A 17,222-nucleotide genomic window follows, 5' to 3' on the forward strand; every position below is an offset into this window, starting at 1 on the left:
AAGAAAATGTGTAAATCGTTTCTGTTTCAGGACTATTTAGTATGTCACGGTTTTCTTTGATAAAATACTAAACTTTTTTTTCTTCCTTCCTGATTGTTTTATATTCTCATGACACCTGGTTTATTGGAGGAAAGCCGATGACAGGCAGTGACCACTAGAGGCCGCCAGGCCCTCAGCGTGCTTTTTCTCCTGGCTCCCTCTGTAGATCTGTTGGAAGCCAAACTCCCGGCCTTGCTGGAGAGACTTCGGTGACCCTGCTGCGGGATCTAACTGTAGCCAGGCGTCGCCCCGCCTTGAAGGTGAAGTTTACCTCCTGGCTGATGCCTCTCTACCTTGTATTGTGGGAGCGAAAGCTACAACCGTGATGGAAGTTGAGTAGCAAACTCATCTGACCTTGAAACTTAAATTCTCCTGGAGTTTCTCAGCTTCTCAAGTCTCCTTCATCAAAAGGTCACCGTCATCCTAAGTATCTAGGACACCACTGAGTTTAAAGACTCCAACTCATCATCACTGTAAGCCATCCGAGGAGCCTGCAAACCCTGGCACTTTAGCGTCTGAAAGGCACCTGCCAGACCACCTGTGGCAACCAGAAATGGCCCAGACATTTCCTCATGCTTGACTTTTGGTGCCTAGGGTCCTCTTCTCCTGGTTACGGGGAACTTGGTGTGCTCGCACTGAGGGAAAGCGAAGGACGCGTGGCGTCTCCCTGCCTTGGCCTTCCTGCCTTGGTGCCTGTGCTCCCCACCATCCTGCAAAGAGGAACCCTGGGAGCTAGTGGAGGTGGCAGGGGTTTGGTTCCTGCCTGCTGCCAGGCGGCCTTGCCCAGGGGATGGGTCCCAGACCTGAGAGCAAAGCTCTGTTCTCTAAAGTGCATTGTAGTTGACTGCATCTTGTGCCTTACTCTTTTGGTTGATTTTCAAATTTTGTAAAAGCAAATTTGCATCTATTTTCTCTTTTACTTGGTTATAGTTTTAAATGTCTCTATGAAAGGGTTTTGACCTTGGATGATGTAGTGTATGCAATAAGATGCTGTGATTTTATTTCAGGACCATTCTGTCTTTGTATAGTTCGTGTGTGTTAAATCCATGCTCAGACTTGTAAGAAAAAGTTAACCAAGCCATGTAATCGTAGTGGCTCTTTTCAGGGAACTGCTACTTCAATATTATTAGAAAGTCTTGTTGAACCTGCAGTATGAACACTCTATTGGCCATCATAGTTATCCCATTGCTTCATGTAATCAGCAGAACTTACTAACCAAAAAGTCACTCACCCACCCATGACACTACACTCCTTAAATACCCAAGTGAGAACTCTCAGAGCTTGGTGTGTTTGAGTACAGCAGATCTTAGTAAGTACGTGAGTAGTTTATTTGCAAACCATCTGTGACGGGGTGGGGGGGGGTCGCAGGTGGTCCCTGGTGCCCACTCTGTCACTGTGCTGTGTGTGTTCCCTTTGCTGACTCATCCAAGGTCACAGATAGCTAGTGATGGTAGGACCATGGGGTCACATCCAGGAACTTTCCCGGGATTTCCCAAGAAATCAATTTATCAACAAAAGTAATCTTGCCAGTGTTAGACCACTGGTCAGCTTAAGTCTGTGGTCTCTGGTGTTATTTTCGTCTTTTTTTAATCCACTCCCTCTTGGGTCTATATCAAAAGGAAACCACGTGTCTGTTGTATGCACAGTGCCCATCTGGGTCTGCAGTTTTATCCTTTGACATAACTTGTCTTCTTGTGTGATTCTTTCATGGAGACCAGGAATGCTAGTAATAAAATTTGACACCACCTAAAACCCTTTCGACCATCAAACTGACAGCATCAGGCAGTATTTGTGTCACAAGTTACCTTGTTCCTTGGCAACTGCTCTGCAAAGAATGTGCCATCAAGCTTGAAATGAACTGCCACATGCTTGGAACACAGTAGCCTTGAGGGGGTCTGAGCTCGCTAAATTTCCTTCCAAAGCCTCAGCAACCACCCCCCTGGAGAAGTGACGAGAGAGCCGCTTGCCCCCACCTCTCGCTGATCCTTGCGAGATCGGAGTTGCCGCTCTAGATTTCTGAAAACCCACTGGCCCTAGACAGGGCTCAAGGAGAGAGGTGGCTGGTTTCCAGGAGAAGTAACGCTAGACATAACAGTAATGGCAGCTGGCATTTATGCAGGCTTTACTATTTTCCACACGGTTGTACTAAGCACTTGACCTACATATTCTGTTCGTTTATACCACAAAACAGCCAAATTAGAAACTATTGTCATCTCACGAGTTAAGAAACCAAAGTCCAGAGGGATTAAACTGCCCAAGGTGAGGCGCCTATAATCCCAGCACTTTGGGAGGCCAAGGCGAGTGGATCACCTGAGGCCAGGAGTTCGAGACCAGCCTGGCCAACATGGTGCATGGTCTCTACTGAAAATACAAAAATTAGCCATGCATGGTGGCACGTGCCTATAATCTCAGCTACTGGGAAGGCTGAGGCAGGAGAATTGCTTGAACCCAGGAGGCAGAGGTTGTGGTGAGCCAAGATCATGCCACTGCTCTCCTGGGTGACACAGGAAGACTCCATCTCAAAAAAAAAAAAAAAAAAAGACACCAGGGATCTATGTACACAGAGGAAAGGGACAGGAAGAAGGCCGCCATCTGCAAGACAAGTACTGGGGCCTCGGGAAAAACCAGCCCTGCCAATGCTGTGGTATTAGACCTCCGGCCTCCAGAACTGTAAGAAAATCAATGTCTGTTGTTTAAGCCACCCAGTCCATGGTATTTCATTATGGCAGCTCTTACAAACTAAGACACAAACTTAAATGGGTATTCTATAGGGACAGATATATATACAAGGAAGATAGACATTCTTTTATCAAAGTGGACTTCACTTCTTAAAATATACTAACGTTGTGTACTAACATTGTAAAATATAATTTTAAATATTTTTTTGCAAAGCGGAAAGCATAGTTCCAGTATCATCTACGTAACCTGTTTCTGATTCTTGCCTGACTCCCACAGCCCGCATTAAGGTTGAGCGCCCACTGCCTCCTTAGTTCCCAGGTTTCCGAACACACCTTCTTCTTCATCCCCCGTTGAGCTGGTTGTAATCACGGTTTACAAGTCTGTCTCCCTGGATGGACCGTAAGATCTTGGGGGCCAGGGTACTGTTGTTAGATTTTTAATTATTTTATTTATTTACTTTTTGAGGCAGGGTCTCACTCTGTCACCCAGGCTGGAGTGCAGTGGCATGATCTTGGCTCACTGCAACCTCCATCTCCCAAGTTCAAGCGATTCTCCTGCCTCAGCTTCCTGAGTAGCTGGGACTGCAGGCGCGCACCACTGTGTCCAACTAATTTTAGTATTTTTAGTGGAGACAAGGTTTCACCGTGTTGGCCAGGCTGGTCTCAAACTCCTGATCTCGGGTGATCTGCCTGCCTCAGCCTCCCAAAGTGCTTGGATTACAGGCATGAGCCACTGCACCTGGCCTAGATTCTCAATTAAATCACATTTGCACAGTTCTTTTTTCCATAGTAAGGAGTATTTATGGGTTCCAGGGACTAGGACCAGGTATCTTTGGGTGGTCACCATTCGGCCCTATTATACCTATAGCAACATCATCATAGCAAGAGATTGGAAACATCCCACATGGCCATCAGAGGGGCCTGCGTGAATATGATACATCCATACAGTGGAGCACTCTGCGGCCCTTAAGAGGAACAAGGGTCATCGTATGTATACTAACTGGGGAGAAAAAATGCAAAGCACAAAATTGTGTTTATACATTCCACCATTTTATTTATTTATTTATTTATAAATTTTTTTTTTTTTTTTTTTTGAGACAGTCTCGCTCTGGAGTGTAGTGTTTCGATCTCCGCTCACTGCTACCTCCGCCTCCCTGATTTTAAAAGATGAGTGAAAGATGTGCCGTGGTTTCCTCTACAGAATGTTCAGACCAGAGAGCCCTGGAAGACCATGCCTGAAATGCGGCTAAGGCACCACGAGGCTGAACAGGAAACGGGGGCCTTATCAGAGAGAAGAGAAGGGCCGCATAGTCCAAACGCCCAGGAGGCTCCGACCTGACCTGTGGCTGCACGTGTTTGCTGCAGGGCGAGAATCTGGGGAAGACTCAGTGAAGAAAATGTCCTGGGCAGGCTGGGAAGAGCAACACACAGAGAACTGCAGCAGAGAGAGGGATGGGGGGACCCTGCCCTGGGAGCCGCTCCGGCTGAGGCTCAGGAGGGGAGCTGCAAAGCCTGAAATACATCGATGATGGCTGGTGATGAAAACAGGTGGACCTACTTTGATGGCAAGATGGACAGATCTGAGCTCACACATCCTCGGGATAAAAAATACAACTCTGTGGAAATGGACATGAGACACTGGACATGAGCCCTCATTCCCCAACTTGTAGAGATGACTGAGAAAGGCTTCCAGAAACTCGAGGACATCACAACTTCCAGCTGGGTCAAACTTCTCAGGGTGCTCTGAGGACTGGGCAGAGAGACCCCCGGGTGTCCCAGCGATGGCAGAGTCTCTAGGGGATGGAGACACCACGAAGATGGGGATGGAACCTGCCTGCCCCACGGAGAGGGCAGGGACGGCCGTCCAGGTCTCAACCTGCAAACAAAACCCATGTGGCACCCGAGAGGAGCGCACAGAAATGAACACAACCCTCACAGAACTCAGGACACACACACACAACACCTCACACACCTCAGGATACACACAACCCTCACACACCTCAGAACACACACACAACACTCACACACCTCAGGACACACACAACCCTCACACACCTCAGAACACACACACAACACTCACACACCTCAGGACACACACAACCCTCACACACCTCAGAACACACACACAACACTCACACACCTCAGGACACACACAACCCTCACACACCTCAGAACACACACACAACACTCACACACCTCAGAACACACACACAACACCTCACACACCTCAGGACACACACAACCCTCACACACCTCAGAACACACACACAACACCTCACACACCTCAGAACACACACACAACACTCACGCACCTCAGGATACATACACAACACTCACACACCTCAGAACACACACACAACACTCACACACCTCAGAACACACACACAACACCTCACACACCTCAGAACACACACACAACCCTCACACACCTCAGAACACACACACAACACTCACACACCTCAGAACACACACACAACACTCACACACCTCAGAACACACACACAACACTCACACACCTCAGGATACATACAACACTCACACACCTCAGGATATACACAACCCTCACACACCTCAGGACACACACAACCTCTCACACACCTCTGGACACTCACATCTCACACACATCAGGACACATACAACCCCTCTCACACCTCAGGGACTCACACAGCCTCTCACACGCCTCAGGGACTCATACAAGCCCTCACCTCAGAAACCTACACAACCCCTCACAACATCTCAGGGACTCACACAACCCGTAACATACCTCATGGACTCACACAATCTTTCACACACCTCGGGAACCTACACAACCCCTCACACACATCAGGACACATACAACCCCTCTCACACCTCAGGACACACACAACCCCTCACACACATCAGGACACATACAACCCCTCTCACACCTCAGGACACATACAACCCCTCACACACATCAGGACACACACAACCCCTCACACACATCAGGACACACACAACCCCTCACACACATCAGGACACACACAACCCCTCACACACATCAGGACACATACAACCCCTCTCACACCTCAGGGACTCACACAACCTCTCACACGCCTCAGGGACTCATACAAGCCCTCACCTCAGAAACCTACACAACCCCTCACACGCCTCAGGACACACAACCTCTCACACACCTCAGGACACACACAACCCCTCACACACCTCAGGGACTCACACAACCTCTCACATATCTCAGGACACACACACACTCCCACAGTTAGAATGACGCACAGGGACAAAAACGCCTTCTGGTTCCTCTTTGTAGTATTTTCTTCATTCATTCACGATGTCGGCGTTTACCGCCTACTGCACGCGAGTCGCTTGCAGAACTATCTGAGTGACACACGTCCCAAGCAGGCTCAGGTGAGCCCCAGGTGTGTGTTTTCCACACGCAGCACCATGGATGAGAAGGATGGCCAGGGTTTAACAGGAACATTGACTCTCGCTTGCTCCTCATTCTCTTCTCTACCACAAAAATCACACGAACAATTCAGATGGAGATGCATTTAGTGAAATGATGAAACTTTGAATCCTGTCTCCTATTTAAACTCACATATATTATTTTCCCCTCATAAAAAATGTTTTTTTCTAGTAAATAATTTGATATCCAAAGAAAATTTGTATTTCTTCAAAAATGTATGCTCAGAGAAATGAGCTCTTACTACACGTTGGGTGTTGAAGACTTGATATTAAACACATGATTTTTGTCAATTGGGAGGAGCAGTTTGACTCTCTCCAATGTCCTTTGTGGATGGATGGACTCTACTGACGATGAGCTTCTGTATTAGAATTGCAGGTTCGGGGATGTTTAATTATTATCTGAGCTGGTACAATGGTGACGCTGAGTGAGACGTTCATGTCCCTTTAAGACAGAAAGTCCGTTGGAACTGTCTGCTGCTCACTGGTCTCTGGATATGAGGCGGGAGGGCTTGGGGACAGCTGTTGGGACACGGCCCAGATGACCTGGTCCCAGCAGAACTGACTGTCAGGGAACAGGTGAGGTGACGAGGTCTGGTAGTAGGGCTGAGGGAAGGGGTCTTCCCTGGACGGAGGGGGTCATGAGTTTGGGGCCGAGGACACTGCGGTATCCCCTCAGAGGAGTGGGAAAGAAGGAACTTTCTCAGGGCTGTGAGGACCGTGACCCCAGCCCACTTCCGCAGACACATTCCCAGTCCTGGCCGGGAAGGAACGGCAGTGGTCCGGTTACTGGTAGGTCTTGTTCTAGACCTTCCATTCGCTTCCATCAGGAGACTCTCTTTTAAACAACATTTCTCCGATCACTGTGGTTAAACTGTTCCTTCTTATGTTTGTATACAGTTAGAAGTTTATGAAAACACAGTCAGGGTTTTGCTGGGGGCCACGGGCTTCCTAAAACCAAGAGGGCGAGGCAGAGGTGGAGGCAGCCTTCGGAGATGACCCTGCAGGCTTGCAGCAAAGCTTTGCGTTTTCTCTTTTGTTTTTGTTTTCCAATTGCTGTGAGCTTCCTAGAACTGGTATAAATGCTCACTTATAAAAAGGTGTTTCCTTTCCACGTCTTCACCATGAATTCACAAATGTCGCCCTGACGGTTCAAGACTCATACTCAGCACAGTGGAGGGTCTGCCTGTGCCCCTCCAGGTGGGTGCTGATCCCGTGGTGCTGATTAAAGGGCTGAGAATTCCCTCAGTGTCGCATGTGACCATCCACTCACACCCACTCACACCCCGAGACCATCCCGCTCACACCCGCTCACACCCCGAGACCATCCCGCTCACACCCGCTCACACCCCGAGACCATCCCGCTCACACCCGCTCACACCCCGAGACCATCCCGCTCACACCCGCTCACACCCCGAGACCATCCCGCTCACACCCGCTCACACCCCGAGACCATCCCGCTCACACCCGCTCACACCCCGAGACCATCCCGCTCACACCCGCTCACACCCCGAGACCATCCCGCTCACACCCTGAGACCATCCCGCTCATACCTGCTCATATCCCGAGACCATACCGCTCACACCTGCTCACACCCCGAGACCATCCCGCTCACACCCCGAGACCATCCCCCTCACATCCGCTCACATCCATTCACATTCTGCTCATATCCCACTCACACCCCACTCACATCCCGCTCACACCCCTCTTTGGATGACCAGAGTGCGTTAGGTGTCAAGCTGATCTTCTAGGATTTCAAGCATTTTCCACGGAGGATGGTGGAGAGCCAGGTGTGGACAGCTCAGTCCCTCCATCTGTGGTGTCCTTTCACCTGGTCAGCTTCAGGCTTGGGAATGTGCACACGACCCAGGGGCAGAAGAATGGCTCCAGGTCCTGCTTACACTTAGGTTGGGGCTGGGGCCTTCAGCCCACACTGACAGGGTAGGGGGGCTGCATTCAAGCATCCCCATAGCCCTTCCCTTCCCAACCAGGATGCTGGCAGGTCAGCTCAAGGCTGGCACCCACAAGGGCACCCACCCAGAGGACCCATGCCCGGGAGCCGGGGGTGTTATGGAGAAGACAGCTGCGGCAGCTGAGGTCCCCACAGAGGACTGCAACGCCGGGGAGACGCCAGTGAGTTGAGCTCTGTGGGGACAGAGTTAGCCCCACCAGGCGGGACCCTGATTCCTGTCCCTGAGGCCCACCATTGGACTTTCCCTCGCCGGGCCCCTGTAGAAATGCACCACCCGGGGACACTGATTCCATACTTCCTCTCCAAGGGGCACGTGGCTCTTTCCCCCTCTGCAACCATATCTCTTGGTGGATGGGAGGCAGGGCAGGGAGTTAAAGAAAATATTAACATTCCAGCTTTTCTCCTGTAATCCAGGAGAAGGCACCAGACTTTAAAAACTTCATTAAAGAAAATCAGAAAGTTGACATGCCTCGCATCATCCCAGCAAGTTTCCTGATTTTTACCATCTTCCTCACTGGACCCTGTTGGACAGTGCTTGCTGTCATTAAAGTCCTACAGGTCCCTGTGGCCAGGGCCACCCAGTGCAGGGCTATACCTTTATCATGATCCTGCTTATATTCTCAGAGCAAGACTGGAGGCTCTACGATCCAGTGAAAGATCCCAGGGGAAGGTTAACATGTCAGGTTGAAAATGCAGTGACTTCCATAATTTTTAAACTATTGACTATACATCCATGCCAGTACAGCGTTTGAGACCAGCCTGGCCAGCATAGCAAAACCCTGTCTCTACTGAAAAAAGAAAAATTAGCCAGGTGTGGTGGCATGTGCCTGTAATCCCAACCCCGGATGCTGAGGCACCAGAATTGCTTGAATCTGGGAAGTGGAGGTTGCAGTGAGCTGAGATTGTGCCACTGCACTCCAGCCTGGGTGACAGAGCAAGACACTGTCTCAAAAAAAAAAAAAAAAAAAAAAGAATGCCAGCCTCTTTTTGCTGTAGTAGTGTTTTAACAAAAAAATCATAATTCACTAACCATCTTTATCTGGTTATATTATGTGGACTAACTCATAATAAACACTACTTAATAAGAATAAAGCTATGGCCAGGCATGGTAGCTTATTCCTGTAGTCCCAGCACTTTGGGAGGCCGAGGCAGGTGGATCGCTTGAGCCCAGGAGTTTGAGACCAGTCTGGGCAACATGGTGAAATCCCTATCTCTACTAAAAATACAAAAATTAGCGAAGTGTGGTGGCACATGCCTGCAGTCCAGGCTATTTGGGAGGCTGAGGCAGGAGGATCACTTGAGCTCATCAAGTTGAAGCTTCAGTGAGCTGAGATCATGCCACTGCACTCCAGCCTGAGAGACTGAGTGAGACCCTGAAGAAAAAAGAAAGAAAGAAAGAGAGAGAGAGAGAGAGAGAGAGAGAGAGAGAAAGAAAGAGAGAGAGAGAGAGAGAAAGAAAGAAAGAAAGAAAGAAAGAAAGAAAGAAAGAAAGAAAGAAAGAAAGAAAGGCAGGAAGGAAGGAAGGAAGGAAGGAAGGAAGGAAGGAAGGAAGGAAGGAAGGAAGAAGGAAAGGCTGTGGTTGTCCTGTTTATCTCATCGGGTGTCTTTTATTCCAGGAATAGTGTAGGTCTTACATCAGAGAGGGCTTGAGTATTTGCAGATAAATGTGCCCATTGTGACGTCTGAGAGGTTTTTCTGGTGTTCTCTTCCCAATAACAGCCATTACAGCAGCAGATCATCAGACTCCACCAAGAGCTCGGGAGACAGAAGTCTCTGTGGGCTGATGTTCATGCAAAACTCCGGAGTCGTATACATGCTTTGAGGAAGCAGAACGTGGAGCTCCAAGAAAAGCTGCGATCTCTGCAGCTGCGGCAGTGGGAAGCCAGGCAGAAATCTGCAGCGTCCCCACATGCGGGGCAAGAATCACGCGCTCCGGTACCAAAAGTGCATTTATGTTTTTGTACCATTTGCATTGTGTGAAAATAGCGTCCCCGTAAAGATGTGGGCTTTATTGCTGAGTGACGTGGTATCGCTCACGCTCCGGGTGGTGGGCGGGGTTGCTCACTTCCAATCAACTTCATTTCCCGTAAGTAATGATTAATAAGAACTGGATACATCAGGCGTCTCCCCTGGCACTCCAGCAGACAGAAGCATTGCCGCCCCCAGGCTGTGTGTCTCAAGTCTAGAATTCTAAGACATCTCCGGACAACAGCAGCAAACCCTTCCTGTGGACTTTACATGGGCTAGATACAGAGCTGTATGGTCTTACTCTCTATGATGACCCTACGAAATGGATACTAAAACTAACTCCATCGTGGCCACGGGCTGGAGAACATGGAGCTGGGATTTGAACCCAGGGTGACTGCAGAGCCAGCTCAGTAGCCTGGTGTCCTTCTGTTCATCCTCTAGGGCAGCTGTGTAGAATGCAATAGAGACCTGTTGAAACGGGAAAAGTTCCCTTGTCCCCCTCACAGGGTGTGCGATGGGGGTGTGGCTCGCTTCTTTGGTTCTCCACTGCTCAAACCTCTAGGGGAACATACAGACTGGCAGCCTGTGGGGCTCTGACCCCACGGCAGTGTCTAGGGGTGAAAGTTTCCAGCTGAAGCGCCAGTGGGTGTGTGTTACAGGGCGGGTGCTCTTTGGTTTAGCCGTCTGTAGGCAGTTTGTGTTTATCGGCTCAATTAGACCCTCTGGCTTATCACATGGACAGAGGGCTTTCTGTGTCCTGGGTTCTTGCCTTGGTGTACCTGAAAAATCAGATCACATGTACGCTTGGAGGATGGGTGCAAGGTTTTTTATTGAGTGATGATAGCTCTCAGCAGATGGGGGAGCCAGAAGGGAGATGGAGTGGGAAGGCGGTTTTCCCCTTGGGGTTGGGCTGCCCAGCGGCTGGGCTCTCCTCCCACCACCCCGAGCAAACGCTGTGTCATTCCACCAGTCAATGCCCTGTTGGTGTCTGCTGTGTCTGCTGGTGTGCTCTTCGGCCGGTGTGTTCTTCTCGACAACGAGCCACTTGTGTCTCTGCCTGCTAGGGTCTCGGGGTTTTTACAGGCATAGGATGGGAGTGTGGCAGGCCAGGGTGGTCTTGGGAAATGCAACATTTGGACCCGAAAGCAGAAATGCCTGGGTCCGTGGGCACAGGCCTAGGGGTGGAGCCCTAGCCAGGGACCCGTCCTTCTCTACCCAGGACTTTCCTGCCCCCATCCTGTATCACTACCCTGCTCTATCCCAAACGGAGAACCAGCATTCTCATGCTGAAGTGGTGGGTGCCTCCCAGCACCAGCCTGCCTTTACAGAACACTGAGCTTTCACGTTTGATCACATGGCTCAAAGAACCAGCCTAAGAGAGTGTGAATGTGGCCAGTGTTACCACTGCCTTGTCTAGGTCCTGTTTCCCGCACATGGGTCTAAGCAACTTGAATCATTAAAATTATACGTACAGGTAACGACACATGGAACCACGCGAACACCCTCCAAATGTACGTGGGGATATTTCTTAGTGGATTAAGAAAAGTACTAACATTTCCTAGCTGCACTTATTGTGTGAACTTTTAAATCGGTACTTCCAGAACTTAGAATATTTCTGATACAGCACAGTGATTACAACACACACACACACACACACACACACACACACACACACACACACACGCACACACCCACTGAATATATTCCAGAGGAGCCTGCTCTGTGTGTTCTGTTCTCCAAGCACAGCGAGAACAGCCACAAGTTCCTCTACAAGAAATGACGGGAAATCTTGGAAGTTATTCCCACTCTTTGGGAGCTCTGCGAGAGCTTTGTTTCCATGGAGATGGCTTCTGTTGCCTCAGAAAGAAAGTGGGTTTAGCCTCTCAGCACAGCAAAGCGCGCAGTCCTTCTGTGGAAGGACGAGCAGAAGCTGGGCAGGCTGTTCCTCCATCAGAGGAAGAGAGGGGGACATTGCCACAAATACTGGCCAGGATTATCCACCTTCTGTGGGGAAACCCAAGAAGACCCACAGGGATTTTTCCCTGCATATATTGTACGCCAGTTCCTAAAAATTAGTATCTACTGCCCCATTTGGGTCATTGTACGTTGGGAGAAATGTAACCATGACAATTACCCCAAGAGTCAATGAAGTCTTACTCAGTCTGCACATGCCCTACAGTTTTTGATCATTCTCTTATTTCGAGATCAGAGCTTGGTGAATTTCCAAATATTTTTCCATTCTGTGCATTGTACTGGTCACCATGGAGCTCTTCATAAGAACAGGACCTACGCTCACAAGAGCACACCTGATCTGAAGAAAGAGGATGGGATATGTGAATCCCACACTTTAAATATGCGTAGGTGTAGCTGTGTGTAGTTGCAGTTTTAGGGACTGAATATCTAAAAGGCTGAGGCGTGAGCACCCACGGAACGCGGGCACGGCTGTGTGGGTGAGCCACTCTGGATCTGATACTAAGGGTTCTTTCATAGCAACCCTCTCCCCTTCTCACTCCCTCCTCCTCCTCAGAGGGGAGAGCGGTGAATAATTTAACATTCCAGACCTCACATACCTCACCCACCTGAAGGATCACGCTGTTCCAGGTCAGTCTGCTGATAACAGGGAAAGTTGGGAAGTTGCATTTTGAATCTTAGACAAGTTGTAGAGACAACACTAGAAGTAGTATCACATTTTCTTCCTCCATTAGCACATTCCTGGTTGAAGACACAGGAGCCTAAAGGAAGATATGTCGGGTATTGTTTATTCTGTAGCCGTTGGGATCCTGTGATCATCTGGAAACAAGGAACCGCAATAAGAAACACAAAGCAAACATCGGCTGCACAGTTTCCTTCACAAACTTTTGGTGAGGGTTTCTGTGCTTATCAACATGTTAGGGGGAGAACCCAGTCCAAGCCCCCCTACCTGGTACTGGAATGTTTTCAAGGACATTCCAATTATTCTTGATTGTTCTAAAATTTGAATTTATTTTACCTTCGAAAACGTGAAAATTTTCCCTGCATTTTGTCTTTTAGGCATTGGAACCCGCTTTTGGAAATATTTCACCTCCGTCGGCTGATGAAGAGACAATGCCCAAATACGTTGGCCGCAAGAATCAGAGTGCCACTTTCCTGGGACAAAGATCGTCATCTAACAATTCAGCTCCTCCAAAGGTGAACCTTTGTGCTTAGCATCTGTAAAGAGCAGCAGAAGTTCTGTAAACAAACACACACAGCCCGTCAGCTCCTCACCACACAATTTCTCCTCCCTGGGTGAGCATGGTGCTCCCTGCAGTCCTGACACACCCCGTCAGCTCCTCACCACACAGTTTCTCCTCCCTGGGTGAGCATGGTGCTCCCTGGAGTCCTGACACACCCCGTCAGCTCCTCACCACACAGTTTCTCCTCCCTGGGTGAGCATGGTGCTCCCTGGAGTCCTGACACACCCCGTCAGCTCCTCACCACACAGTTTCTCCTCCCTGGGTGAGCATGGTGCTCCCTGGAGTCCTGACACACCCCGTCAGCTCCTCACCACACAATTTCTCCTCCCTGGGTGAGCATGGTGCTCCCTGGAGTCCTGACACACCCCGTCAGCTCCTCACCACACAGTTTCTCCTCCCTGGGTGAGCATGGTGCTCCCTGGAGTCCTGACACACCCCGTCAGCTCCTCACCACACAATTTCTCCTCCCTGGGTGAGCATGGTGCTCCCTGGAGTCCTGACACACCCCGTCAGCTCCTCACCACACAGTTTCTCCTCCCTGGGTGAGCATGGTGCTCCCTGGAGTCCTGTGTTCTTCCAAGGACACAGTGCATGCCTTTCAAACAAGTTCCTAACCCTTAGCACTTCTTGCTGCAGAGCAGATTCCAAGTCCTCCTGCTGCTTCCCTCTGAGCACACTCACAGCAGCAAGCGTCTGGCTGGGCCGAATGGACTTGGGGGCTTTGTTTCCGTGGGTGCAGCCTGCAGAGGTGATGTGCATGGCACTCTCTCCACGTGCCGTGGCCATTGTGTCTCGGGGGTCACAGCCTCCCGCACTCCCTGCTTCTGCACTGCTGTCTTGCACCTGCTGCTTGTCGGCATGGACTCCTCTGAACAGGGTGGCAGTGTTAGCTTCGGGGCCACAGTACAGGATGCTATTTTGTCTCTTGTTGGGAATAGGCCCCCAAATCTGACCATAAACTGGCCCCAAAACTGGCCATAAACAAAATCTGCAGCACTGTCACATGTTCGTGATGGCCATGATGCCCACGCTGAAGGTTGTGGGTTTACCAGAATGAGGGCAAGGAACACCTGGCCCACCCAGGGTGGAAAACCGCTTAAACACGTTCTTAAACTACAAACAATAGCATGAGCAATCTGTGCCTTAAGGACTTTCTCCTGCTGCAGATAACTAGCCAGAGCCCATCCCTCTATTTCGGCCCATCCCTTTGTTTCCCATAAGGAAGAATACTTTTAGTTAATCTATGATCTATAGAAACAATCAAATTATCACTGGCTTACTGTCAATAAATATGTGGGTAAATCTCTGTTCGTGGCTCTCAGCTCTGAAGGCTGCGAGTCCCCTGATTTCCCACTCCACACGCTATACTTCTGTGCGTGTGTCTTTAATTCCTCCAGCGCCGCTGGGTTAGGGTCTCCCTGACTGAGCTGGTCTCAGCAGTCTCTATCAAATTTTTCTTTGTTAAAATTAGATCCTCTTTAGAACATTCTGCCAGCCAGTGTGTCTCTTCCTGTCCTAGCTTTGTGTCACCCTCATACTCAGGAGGCAAATATTGTGAGTCCTCAGCCAGCAACTGATACCCCCAACTCCTGAAGATGATTTATCCCTTTGCATTCTTTCCCAAAGCAACTGCTGGTCAGATAACACTTTACTCCCTGAAGGAAGATCAGAAGTCGACTCCAAGCATTTGTCACAAGTAGGAAAATAGCTTTTTCAGATCTATGAGTACAAAGCATTGTAAGTCCCAGGATGGACTGCACAGGCCCAGCCTCCTGTGAGATGCGGACTTCTCTCATGCTCCCTCATGGACCTGAGTTAATCACAGGCATGCTGGGCAATGTACGAGCAAATAGATAACTGAATGGGTGGCTTATCCACGCCTTGAAACCATCACTTTTTAAATAGCACAAAAGGTAGACAATTATTTTTATTATGCATTTTTGAATTGAGCTTCAAGCACTTTATTTCACTGCTGACTTTATTCTACAATATCAGCCATATATTGGAATCCTGAATTCCACAGGAGCGTGGGCTGTAAAATGGGGAATCAGAGACACCAAGTAGTGGATGCCACGTGTGTCCTTCTGTAGGAAGCAGAGGTAGAATCATCTGGATTCTGTGATAGCTGGTGTGATATGTTGCTTAACATTTTTAAATAATATAATGGTTACTAATGCAAACATTTCCCACATTTATTTTCAGCCAATGAGTTTAAAGATAAGAAGAATTAACTTGTGGAAAACAACACCACAGGAAAACAGAGATAAAAGTCTTTCCGGGAGACGTCAAGGCAGAAGAGCAACACCCTCTGGAAGGCCGACTCCCTGTGCAGAGAGACGGAGGGTGTCTGAAGATGGAAAGGTGCCCTCAGACACCTGTGCCACTCTACACTGGCTGAATGGAAAATTCAGATTCAGAGAAAGTTCCACTTAGGTCTAATAAAAGTACTCAATTTGTTATTCAAAATAGACCAAGTAATTTATTAAACTAATATGTTTCTATAGATAAAACCTTGAATTTCTTCAGAAATGTCTTTAATGCTATAAAAGCAAACAACTTGGCCGGGCGCGGTGGCTCAAGCCTGTAATCCCAGCACTTTGGGAGGCCGAGACGGGCGGATCACGAGGTCAGGAGATCGAGACCATCCTGGTTAACACGGTGAAACCCCGTCTCTACTAAAAAAAATACAAAAAACTAGCCGGCCGAGGTGGCGGACGCCTGTAGTCCCAGCTACTCGGGAGGCGGAGGCAGGAGAATGGCGTGAACCCGGGAGGCGGAGCTTGCAGTGAGCTGAGATCCGGCCACTGCACTCCAGCCTGGGTGACAGCGCGAGACTCCGTCTCAAAAAAATAAAAAATAAAAAAAATAAATAAAAGCAAACAACTTGAATTGGGTTTTAAAAATCAGTTGCTTTCCTGAGCTCTGTAGTTGGTATATTTCTGCAGAGTCTTTAAAAGAATTGACCTACCCTGTAGTGCGGGGTGCAGGGCTGTTGGGTGAGCCCTGGCGTCTTGCTGGAAATCGAGGATGGCTGAAGATGGCTTTGTGCTCCCAGCCTTTGGGCTCAAGGTATTGCCCACTCCAGGGACCTTGTGACAAGGCAGGCCTGTGACTGTCGTTGCTCCAGGCTATGCATCCATCTTCCTGAAGTCTGCAAGACTCGAGGGGCAGAAAATCACCAGTGCAGGCTTCCCAGGCCGCCATGCTGCAGGAGCAGATGGCAGCAGCCAGAGGAGCTGGTGAGCAGGGTCCAGGACTCCTGTTTCCATGCTCCCGGTAAAATGCGGGGCCTTCTTGTGGATGCGCGTGAGCAGAACATCTTACTATGGCAAGGACATGTCCTTCATGGAGCTGCCTAATTTGTGGCCACTTTTTGTCTGATTCTCTCATTGGTTTCTTACCTGTGAGACTTGCCGACACCCCCAGCCCTTCACCCCACACACAGCCCACATGTCGGTCTCCAGGGGCCATGACTGGAGATTCCGAATCCTAGCGGTCACTTCCCTCTGAGCACACTCCCAGCAGAAGGCGTCTGGCTGGGGCTGGGTGGACCTGGGTGCTTTGTTCCCCTTCCTCCATTTGCCGGCCCACGGTGTTGCTGCCACCCTGATGGAGTGCCCTCTCGTGTGGCACCTGCCTGGCCCCTTTCCCAAGCCCCAGTTCTGTCCATGCAGCTGTGGGTGCTTCCTGCATTGGGGGTCCCGCCGGGAAGAGCCAAGAGTGCCCCTGGGGGAGTCAGGAAAGAATTCCCTCTTCACCTCGCTGCCAGAAAATGACCATAGCAGCTTCGCCACCCCTGCAGGAACCTATCTCGGTAAAGAAATGGAGCCTATGTGGTGGCCGAGCCTCAGGTGTGGCTAAGCTTCGGGTGTGACCCTTATGCACAGCACAGCCACAACCCGACACTGTCTT

At 49.6% G+C, this 17,222-nt stretch overlaps 1 protein-coding gene across 1 annotated transcript; it reads left to right on the top strand.

Moving 5' to 3' along the window:
- The first annotated feature begins 8,147 nt into the window (after positions 1–8,147).
- On the top strand, positions 8,148–15,743 carry TCP10L (t-complex 10 like). The gene is made up of 4 exons (XM_077995840.1): positions 8,148–8,288; positions 9,847–10,062; positions 13,126–13,263; positions 15,513–15,743. The coding sequence occupies exons 1-4, from the start codon at positions 8,148–8,150 to the stop codon at positions 15,741–15,743; spliced, it is 726 nt and encodes a 241-aa protein (XP_077851966.1).
- Positions 15,744–17,222: the final 1,479 nt, after the last annotated feature.

This window comes from Macaca mulatta, chromosome 3 (assembly GCF_049350105.2).
Source record: "Macaca mulatta isolate MMU2019108-1 chromosome 3, T2T-MMU8v2.0, whole genome shotgun sequence".
Taxonomy (NCBI): Eukaryota; Metazoa; Chordata; class Mammalia; order Primates; family Cercopithecidae; genus Macaca; species Macaca mulatta.

What these genes read in the sequence shown, in the direction of transcription:
- TCP10L (XM_077995840.1), top strand. Translation starts at nt 8,148, where the DNA reads ATGCTGGCAGGTCAGCTCAAGGCTGGCACCCACAAGGGCACCCACCCA. An exon ending in GCAACGCCGGGGAGACGCCA is followed by an intron (nt 8,289 to 9,846) that starts GTGAGTTGAGCT and finishes TCCCAATAACAG; the next exon opens with CCATTACAGCAGCAGATCAT. An exon ending in GGCAAGAATCACGCGCTCCG is followed by an intron (nt 10,063 to 13,125) that starts GTACCAAAAGTG and finishes TTTGTCTTTTAG; the next exon opens with GCATTGGAACCCGCTTTTGG.